The sequence below is a fragment of the Cupressus sempervirens genome, chromosome 3 (genome assembly GCF_028749045.1).
Source record: "Cupressus sempervirens isolate cs-2001-9-10 chromosome 3, ASM2874904v1, whole genome shotgun sequence".
Taxonomy (NCBI): domain Eukaryota; kingdom Viridiplantae; phylum Streptophyta; class Pinopsida; order Cupressales; family Cupressaceae; genus Cupressus; species Cupressus sempervirens.
In genome coordinates this window covers 263,675,837-263,686,970 of record NC_143120.1, presented here as the reverse complement: position 1 = coordinate 263,686,970, position 11,134 = coordinate 263,675,837, and the positions used below count along the sequence as shown (strand labels likewise).

Sequence of the window (11,134 nt, the reverse complement as noted above, 5' to 3'; positions counted from 1 at the left end):
TTCCTATTGTTGTTTGAGTTAGTCAGAATTTGATGGGGAATTCACAGACCCAAAAAATTATGTTTTCTAAAATAAATTATTCCAATTCCACCTATGTAGGTGAAATTGGAAATGTTCATTTTTGGATCAAAATTGAAATATGTATTCCTATTCACAATTCTGATTTGGTGCACCCAAAAGAAGGATCTGGTTTGGATTGCAGAGAGTATGTGTGGAAGCCTGCGGTGGGGTCGAATCAGAGGTAGAATTGTTGCTCGCGGTTTCCTTTGCCTTGAGAGAAGACATTGGTGTGCACTATGAATGGATCTCCCGAAAGATTCCCCAGGAACTCGAAATCTATTTCATCGTGTGTAGTCCCTTATGAGGAGAGCCGCAGCAGAAGATGAACATTTTATAGGTCACGCTCAAATTCACACTACAATACAAATACCGACCACGACTAACTTTAGGTCAAAAAAATCTATTGAAGAGAGCGACCTACATAGTATGCGGTGACTGTGCCGGCGGAGTTACCAGCAACAAGCTTGATTTGCATATCAATTTTGCCAAAGAGATATTCATTATTGGATTGAAACCCTGAACCTGTTTTTCATACAGCACAGGCAGAGGAGGAGACAAGCACCAGTTAAACAAACTGTAAAGAACAGGTGCACACATATATATAAATGGTAAGCAAATGAGATGAAGTATATATACCGGAGGACTGATCAAGAGAGAGCTGCAAGTGTTGGCCATTATCGAGCATCTTAGCACGATCATTTTCCCATGTGATGTCAAAGTCGTTGTAAAAATCAGCAGAAACAAGGTGGGAGAATGCGAGTTCAAGACTTAAGAGGAGGACACACGGTAACAGCTCCATTGGAAATGTAGGAATAGTGATAGAGATAAAGATGATGTGAATGTTGGATTACAGAAAATATCGACGGGGTTTATATAGGCGGGGTCAAGGAATGGAATGGAAAGGGTCAAGAAAGTTCCCTAAAATTTGTTTGTTGGAGCAGTCACTTTTCCTAGCGTGACAAGGTTTTGGGGTTTTGTTGGACGCACTGTTTAGGACGGCTATCATAATTGTGGGTGCAGTTTCGGGGCGCTACTTAAGTATCTTCGATGTCGACATCTCACCGTCCCCTGAGCGGTCAAATGGCACATAGAACGTCTCTCTCTTTTTCTATTATTCAAATCGGGGATTCTAAGAGGGGGACTATTAGTGTTGTCATGTTATTGCAATAGTTTTAAATTGCAATGGTAGATTTTGTGAATTAAAGATGATTTTCATTTCATTCAATATGTCGGATAAAAATATATATTTATGTAGATGGTGACTATATATATATAAAATAAGGAGTTATAGTCAATTTTGATTGCATAGCTTAAATTAAAAAATAAATTTATGATTATATAATTAGTAATAAATATATGGTTTTGATACATAATCAATTTGTGTTATGAGAAATTTGTTTTGTGTAGCATGGAAATTATCTTGACTTAATATTTTTATTGGTAAAACATAAAATGTGTATATATAGATATTAAAATAGTACTATACGAAATATAGAATGACTTTGGAACCAAATAGCAAAGAGCGAATCTCAACTAAAATACGTGAGCAATCTGAAAAACATCCAAAGAGGGTGATAGAGAACCATCCTAAAGAAATAAATGCCTTAAATCTCATTACTTACAAGGAGAGGAGACTAACAAGCCTCATAGAAAATAAGCACCCAACTCAAGAACATACATTTACAAATCATTATCTAGATATGAGAAGCATAGGAAGAAAGTCCACAACCCTTACTCCTTCATAGATACTTTGCTTCTCTTTAAATTTGTAGCAATGCCCAAATTTACCATAGCTCAAGCATACTTAAGATTACATTCACTAGTATCCCACAAACCAAGGCGATAAGTGTTATTGGGTGACCTATACAAGAGAATTATCTTTTCTTGTTGGAAGACAAAACATTACAATATCCTTTGTGGTTAATGAGATGCAATGAATCTTTGCACATGTTATGAATAGCTTCAATTTTCATTCATTCAAATTTTTCCATGAATGCATATAGACTGTTTCCTAGAGTTTGTCCATGATGGACTTCCATTGTGATCTTCAAAATATCATATGTAGATGCTAAATTTGGCTTAATTTGGATGGACAATCTACAAAAAAAACCATCTATTTTAATATGAACTTCAAATAAATTGTAACCTCTCATAGTCGCTTTAGATGCATAATTAGTGGTGAAATCATTTTAAACAAATTCAAACATATTTTGAGACAAAGCAACAAAGTCCTAATATAAACAAAAATAATTAGAGAGAAATATACATTGAAAATGGGAGGAAAATAAAGATTTGGGAGACTAAGGGGAGATGATAGGATATTATATCATAGATATAAAAAGTGAAGAATGACGCAAATTATAATTTTCTAATAATGATATACCAAGTGGTGGAAATAGAAAAGTGATGTAAGAAAAGTACTTGAAGGAACGACAAAACAAGGTGACCGTGTGAGAAAAAATCAAGCTAGGCCAATATGCAAACACATAATGAGGATTAGATAATTTTAAAAATAGATGTTTCCATCAAGTTCATACCAACTCTATAACTATTTCAAGTCATTATGTGAGTGGTATGCTTCCATAAATGTGAGTTTTACATTACTATTTGCAAGGTAATTTGTAACTCTAATTCCTCCTCTATAGAAATGGTAATTTTAGAAGAAGTGAAGTAGTTCCTGAGATTATAAAACTATTTACTTTGATTAACAATTTGAAATCTATCAAGTCAGTTTAAAGCACTGATACAAACAATAAATGAGTCTCCTTAAATAACCGCATGAGAAATGTTAATCTACTTAGCTAGTTTGAGTCTTAATAATAGAGCCTTGGCTTTTGCAACACTATTGAAATTATCTAGAATTTTATAGGCTTTGGTTATTATAACCACACCCTCATGTGATATAAGAATGTAATTAATATGAGAAATCATTTGAAGGGGACGGATATTTGATTCCATTGTAATATAATTGGTGAAATCCAAGATATGGAAAAAGAGAAAGGATATATAAACTTAGAAGTATATACATTAACATTTTTGAAAAATTATTGCTTAATTTGCACTAATTACATTTTAACTAACAAAGATTGTTTCTTGAAAGATTCTTTTATTCCTTCCCCTCTATTTAAATTTTATATTATCAGAGAAGGTGAAAGTATCTAAATGTCTTCGAAAATGGAATCATAATGGAGTGAGGGCTAGCTCTCAAGAACCTCTTTCAAAGAACATAGAAATGAGGGTGACTAATGAAATTTCTCTTTTGAACTAATTATAATATTATTGTAAGAAATAATAGTAAACTATGAAGTCAGATCTTTCATTTATTATATATAAAAATAGTTTAATTTAAATATTAAAAATTATGAGTAATATATTGAGTTTACATTGATTTCTCTATTCTTTTTTTCATTTAGATGAATATAAGAACTCTTAATATTCACAATTTATTTTAGACATTGTTGGTTTCTTTTATTAAATAAGTGAATTATGTAGAGTTGTTACCATTTTTGTTAAGTAAATGATGTCCAAACATGTTAGTGTTTGTACTCCTTCGAATCATATGATAGTTTTTGTAAAAAGTCATGATTATTATAATTTTTAGATATATCAATTTTTCCATAGTTATTTGGAGGACAATAACTATTTGTAAGAATTTGCCTTAGGGAAGAATTCACCCAAGGCCAAGGAACTCAAGCACAAGCACAACAGTAGACCAAAGAGAAGATGTATATCATCAATGATGTCCCCCAAATCTGTTGTGTATGACTCAATAAACAAACTTGAAATATCTAATATGTAGTCATCCTCTATTGCTGGAGCTGGAAGATGAGGTGTACCTTACTTTGCTAGACCTATCCCTATGGTGATGTATGCATGTGGAATGTGCTAATGTAGTGACCTCGTGCTACAATTGTCGATAGAACCCCATGTGACTGAATCTGTTGAAGAACTATTGGTAATGTCACTATCAGTTTCCACAATGTATGATTTGTAGAGAGGATTAGAGGACAAGCTGGGTGAACTTTCCTCAAAGTGTACATCCTTCTCCACAAAAATTTGATGTGTCTCAGGATCCATAAGTCTATATGCCTTCACACCATCTTTATATTCGATGAAAGTACAAGGCCTAGGTGGTGGTGCCTTGCATCCCCTAGATCATATGTTTGCCCATGCAGTACAGCTAAAGTCTCTGAAGTGTATCACAATTGGTTTTCTACCACACCATACCTCAAAAGGAGTCTTGCCATCTAAAGCAGGATGAGGAGACCTATTAAGTATGTGATTGGCACTACTGATTGCTTCAACTTCAAGTGATGGATCTAGAGACTTGGCTTGTATCATGCAACTTGTCATAGACTTAACAGTTTGGATCCTCAATGTTGCAACATCTTTCTTGTGCAAACTGAATGCTGGTGGATTCTGACGATCAATACCCTCAATTTTGCAAAAGTTTCTAATTCTTTTTTTCACATATCTACTTTCATTGTCCATCCTTAGAACCTTGATAGCTTTCCTTGATGTCTGTTTGACACGAGTCTTGAAGGCTAGAAACTTGTCCAACACTTGATTCTTGCGATGAAGAAAGTAGACCCAAGTTTACCTTGAAAAGTCATCAATGAAAGTACGTATGCATTGACCCTGGCTGACTGATTACACTACAAAAGGACCTACTAGTACCATGTGAACCAACTGAAGAACAACCAATGATCTTGAAGACTTCCCTTTATTTAACTTCTCCTCTAGATGCATATCCTCTAAACATGTTGAACATTCACCTATGGAAAATTTGATTGTAGGTAGACCTTTGACCATGTTGTTTGAGAAAAGTTGCTAAATATAGTGGAAGGCAAGATAACCAAACTGCTCATGCCATAATTTGGTTGTTGAATCGAATTGTGTTAACAAGGCCTGTGAAGGAGACTTGGGCACAAAGTGCGAGAAAGAATAAAACCTTTTGTCATGATTAAATTTCTCCACTACAACCAATGAGTCATCTTTTAGACTATGCACCTTTACTAAGTTAGGAAGGAACTCAACTTTATGACCATCTCCAAGGTGAGTGATTTGGTAAAGTGAGAGGAGATTAGAACTTAGGTTGGGAACATAGAGAACATCTTTGAACTCTCCATTTTCCATCTCCACATTTCCTTTCCCTTCAACTTCCATTTTTTTATCATCTCCCACAAATATGTGTGGTACCTTAGACTACTTCAATGAAGAAAAATCTCCTTTTAAAGAACTCATATGATATGAGGCACTTGAGTCAAGAATCCATTATGTTGAAGAACTTCAATTTTGCACTAGTGCTTGCCCTTTGCCCTTTGAATCTAAAGAAGTTCCTTTCTCCTTATAAGCATTAGGAAGTGGAACATTATGGTTCTTCATGATGGTCATTAACTCATCAAATGTCTTATGATAACATTCATGTTCTTCAAGACCTAATTTCTTGCAATAAGCACTCTTTTTCTTGTTTTTATTATTGTCTCCCTTCTTGTTTGCCTTGTTGATTTGATTATGGTGTTGTCTTTTCTACATCCTCTGATTTGTTTTTCTTCCATTTCTTATTCTTCCCCTTTCCTTTATTCAAAGATTGATCAGTTGAATTTTGAGAACCCTCATTATTGGCCACCAATGCCTTTGACTTTGGCAAATTGAGAATCCCCGTTAATTTTAACTTCTTTTCTTCTTTATCCAAAAAATCAACATAATCATCAAAAGACACTTTCTGATAGGTAGACCTTAATGTAGTATTTGGGGTGTTATAAGTAGAAACAAATGCAAAGTACTCCGATGGCAGCTTGTTATGAATGAGATAGATCAATCTATCATCTTTAACAGGACTCCCATAATCAGTAAGCTTTGTCCTAGGTTCATTCACCAAGTTAATGATGAAATCCTGTATAGAATCAAATGACTTAGGATCTAAGGAGACAAGCTCATCCTCAATTTTGAAAACATCCTCTTTAGACACTTTACCATATAGGATTTGGAGGGTATCCCAAGCTTGCTTTGATGTATGAGACTTCTGTTCATCAAATAAATGATCTTGTCATCAATTCCCAAACACATATCACCTAGGGCTTTCTTATCCATTGCTTGTCAATTAGTGATTTCACTGGAAGATACTTAATCACCTATTGGTTTAGGAAGGGTACCATCTACATATTGAGAAACTCCTTTATGCATTAAATGACACCACATTTTAATGGATCATGTAGCCTAGTTATGTGGATTTAATTTTGGAAACTTAAAATTTCTCATGATGTAGAAAATGAAAGAAAACTACAGAAAAAGAGGAAAACAACACAAGAACACCCCCTCTTTTCACTAAATCAAGAAACCCCACCCCACAAAAATGGATGTTTTTAGCACTTTATATGTAATGCAATTACAATGGCCACTTGCCAATTTTGGCCTTATTGGACTTTTAATTTTTTCTTTTTACAACCTCCTTATGGAGTTCAAAATTACAATGTATCTTCGATATATAACAATTCTAAAGATATATCAAAGTATTACAATGAAGAAAAGGACCCAATTCTAAAAGTGACACTTTTGTCCACACAACCCTATAATCTGATTGCAGATCTAAAAAGTAAATGAAAAATAATACACTTTCAAAAAAAATGGAACCTATTTTCGGGTCTAGATGAGCTTGTACGAAGTGTTTGAAGTTGCAAAATGCAGGATTGGATAGGTACAGTTGCCAAAAGACACAATTTCTTATCAATCGATGCACCAAAACTTTAAAAGAGCTACACCACTAAACTGTTCAGGAAATTCTACCCAATTTCAAAAATAATTGTACGTAATTTGGAGTCTGGATGACTAAGATACGGCCTCCCAAAGTCAAACTGCAAAATTGAAAATCAATTTGGAGAGGGGTTGCATCAGCAAAAGATAGGGTTAAATTTGATAGTCATACGACTGTCATAGTAGTTCAAAATTTCCCTAGGATAATGGTCAAATGACCATCAAATTTAGGGCATTCAATTTGATGACATCAATGAACCCAAGCCCTGAGATGACATCAACGTGATGTCAGGATGATGTCAGCTGTATGAAAAATTATGACTGTATAGTACAGACTGTACAGATTGGGCAGTCCTGTCTACTTGCATGGTAGAAGTATAGAGCTAACTAGATGTTGATTGTATTGATGACTCAGTTGATAGCTAGTTGTTGACTATACGAACAATGAGTTAGTGCTATAAACGCATACTAAGTGTATTGTACACTTTGGTAGGGATGCATGGCATGAGTGGGCCATGTGGATGAATGATGGAGCACGTATGTCCTATCTTCTATGTGGGATTGATGCATGTTTGGCATAGATAGAGTTGCAGCGGCTACTAGAGGACATGGCATGAGCAGACTATTATTACCAGTTTTCATTTTTTGAGCATTGGTAATATTCTATGAATGCCAAGATTTGGTGAGTTTAATCCCACATTGGTGGTGGGATGGCCCTTCATAAAATTTAAAATGTGAAGGTCACTAGCTTTAAAACAAAAGGTCGGTGTTAGATGGGCCTCTGGCTGGTGAGCTCGACCAGTATTACATATACCCACCTAATTTGTGAGCTGCTAGATTTGGATTTACAGTTGTTGAAAATTTATTGAAGCTAGATTATTCAGAGGCCTATTGATTAAAGAATATTCCTCCCAAATTGTAGGATTGGGGTGTCATTGCCCGATGAACTGCAAAAAAAAATTATCTGCCAGACCGACTAAGCAAACTTTTTTTCAAAAATACCCACAAATTTGAAGAAAAAATTAGAGAATAAATTAATTTAGATCTGAAAATAAATGCATAGATCGATTAAATGACCTTACCCGAACTTGCAAAGCGATGCCTTTTGGTGCCAATTTGTAAAAAAAAATTGCCTCATGATCAACTTTAGCTCAGCATAGGCGAGTTTATAGTCAATCTTCACAGAATCGACATGATGTATGTAATGGCGAGGTCCGATTTGGCTCTAGACACTCCCAATTTCTACAGATTCTATGGATTTGGGTCGAGGTTTTGAAGCATGAACAGTCTCAAATAGCTATGTGTAGAGAATTTCCTCAAGCTCTGATACCATGTAAGAATTTGCCTTAGGGCAGAATTCACCCAAGACCAAGGAACTCAAACACAAGCACAACAGTAGACCAAAGAGAGTATGATTGGAATGACGATATATTCACTCAATATTCTATATGAAAGTACAATAGGAGTGCCTATATATAAAAGCCTCTGGAAAGCTTCTAGAATGCATAGAAGTCAGCAACATGATAAGTCATACAACTAGGCACATGTCCACCAGATATGGGTTATCCTCCATTAAGCACGGGAGTAAGTGAAATGATGAGAGGATAAGCCTACAAAGGTGTAGCATGAAAAATAATGTTGTCGACAACAATTGCTAAAACGGGAGTGTGAATAATTGTGTTGTCTACATGACAACTCAGTGAATGATGCAAACTCCAGTGTTGTAGACACCATGTGCTGAATTAGAGTTGTGTACTTCTGTGTTGTCAACATGACAACCCATGGGAGTACACAAAATCCTACATGTCTCACCTAAATAAATAATAAAATAATGCATTAACCTAAGTAAACTTAAGTAAAGTGCAAATAGTAAATACTTATTTACGCCAACACTATTTCTTAAAAATGTATTTGGATCTTAAATTTTTTATTTGATTCAATCATTTAAAATATATGTTTTCCTCTATTAAATTCTAAATATTATAGAGAGAGATTAGCTTTTCTTATTCCATTGAAGATATCCTATGTAGATTGGACACATATACTCCCACTTCCAAATAAATTATATTCATAAGCATCTAGAGCATACCATCTCTCCTACTTTGTCACAAGGTGCACACATCATTCACCCATTGTATTATGCATATTTATACTATTTAAATGATCATATAGTTGCATGCCTTTATTTGCATAGTTTCCTAAGTTACATCAAAGATGAGAAGGGTATGAAATGGAGATAACAATATAAATGATAAAAAACACTTCTCATGATGTTGAAGTCCTTATTTTTATCCACAAACTTAGTAACATCTTTGTGTAATGTATTCCTATGTTGAACTATATTTCAAGACATTCAATTGTACTCATTTTTAATATCATATCTCATCCTCACATATTTGAGCATTGCTAACATATCTCAAATGTAGAATGTAATGAACACTTATATTGAAGTATTAAAAAACATAATCTTGGAACAAATATTCACTTATTTCAATCATATTGTCTTTGATTATTTGTGCAATTAAATAATACATATTTTATGATATTTAACTTGGGGGAATATGTACCCTAGTGATTTGAAACCCCTATAAATGAATTCCTCAACACTACTAGTTCCCATTGAAGACAAGGCACAAAAGAATAGGATGAAATCTAGAAAATACAAATGTACACTATAGACAATTTAATTTTTTCTTTTCCTTGCTAGAGAAGTTGTGATTTTTTTTTTCACTATTTCTTTGCTTTAGAGAAATAAGTATATAAGTCACTTTGGAAACAGTGATAATATCACGGTGTACTAAATTCAACCTAAAACTAATAAAGATAGAGTTCCTTCGAACACTTCTTGTTCTCAATATGGTAGAGTGTTCCTATTGATTCTTTACGTTTCAAATTCCATTGGGGATCTAGAGAATTAAAAATTGGAAAATCTATGCTTAAAATTTGTTGAAATTCATTGTTAAATCTAAATGTGCAATGCAATGCTTTAATGAACATTTTTAAAATTTATTTTGTGATTCCTTTGTTTAAATCAAATATTCATTTTATTTAAACATGAGTATTCATTAATGGAAAAGTGAGCATAAACATACTCCCTCATATTTTGTCATGTTTAAAGACTAGATTCCTTAAGAAAGAAAATACACCCACTTTATTAATATTACACCTACTTTTATGTTAAGAGAATATGAAAGAACATATTTTTTCTACTAAACATTATATATGAATGTAAATCATTTTTTATTTTCTTTTATTCTTCTTCAATCTCATTTATGAAATGTGAAACTAGAATTTTTTCCTTCCTTTAAATTTTGACTAGATAAAGAGCTATAAATAATTTTATTTTTAAAAAATTAATAGAAGTAATTTAGAATAAGTAGTATGTATATAAATCATTAAATATCTAAGTGGAGTAGTCAAAGCGCTTGTTGAGCCTATCCAACATGAGTACAATGAAGTAGACATAAAGTGATTGCCAAACCTACCATTTCTACAACAATTTTAATTTTTCATCTACCAAGCTATTTAAATTATCAGAAAGACAATTTGAGGCTAAATCTCTTGGACTAACAATCAAAAGATCAAGTGATGTTCATCATAGCATATTTGCATCCGATCGCCTTCACTGAAAGTTCAATGTTAAATAGAGGACTATAGATTCAATAAAAAGTTTCGAGTGGCAGCGGTATAGCGATCAAACAATTCCTATAGTATATTTTTGCTACAAACAACCAATTTTTTAAAGTGATTACCAATTTAATCGGTTTAACAATTTCACAAAATTTGAGTATATGAATTAATGTAGGCTAAATCTCTTGGACTAACAATCAAAAGATCAAGTGATGTTCATCATGACATATTTGCATCCGATCGCCTTCACTGAAAGTTCAGTGTTAAATATAGGACTATAGATTCAATCAAAACTTTCAAGCAGCAATGGCATAGGGATTGAACAATTCCTACAATATATTTCTATTGTGCACAACCAATTTTTTAACGTGATTACCAATTTAATCGGTTCAACAATTTCACAAAGTTGACTATACAAATTAATGTAAGGGTTTGTCCTGATTGTTGTGGAATAATACATACCTTTACCTGAGGGAAGTTGACTACGCTATTTTTTATAATGATATGTAGCATTTTTCTTTCATGAAAAGGAGGGAAAAATATAGAAAAATGGCAAGAATTATAGAAGTTGTGAATCAATGAAATAAATCAACATTTCCCAAATTCATAAATTACTCCTTTTCTAGAAAACATAGACATCAACAATCAATTGAAAATAAAATTTTCCCTAATAAGGGTTTAGTTTTTTCCA

The 11,134-nt window shown here is 33.3% G+C and overlaps 1 protein-coding gene across 1 annotated transcript; it reads right to left on the bottom strand.

Moving 5' to 3' along the window:
- Positions 1-235: 235 nt before the first annotated feature.
- LOC149565903 (xyloglucan endotransglucosylase protein 1-like) lies at positions 236-859 on the bottom strand. The gene is made up of 4 exons (XM_089816402.1): positions 697-859; positions 478-582; positions 435-443; positions 236-357 (listed from the first exon to the last, which is right to left on the bottom strand). The coding sequence occupies exons 1-4, from the start codon at positions 857-859 to the stop codon at positions 236-238; spliced, it is 399 nt and encodes a 132-aa protein (XP_089672528.1).
- Positions 860-11,134: the final 10,275 nt, after the last annotated feature.

What these genes read in the sequence shown, in the direction of transcription:
- LOC149565903 (XM_089816402.1), bottom strand. Translation starts at nt 859, where the DNA reads ATGGAGCTGTTACCGTGTGTCCTCCTCTTAAGTCTTGAACTCGCATTC. An exon ending in CTCTCTTGATCAGTCCTCCG is followed by an intron (nt 583 to 696) that starts GTATATATACTT and finishes TATGAAAAACAG; the next exon opens with GTTCAGGGTTTCAATCCAAT.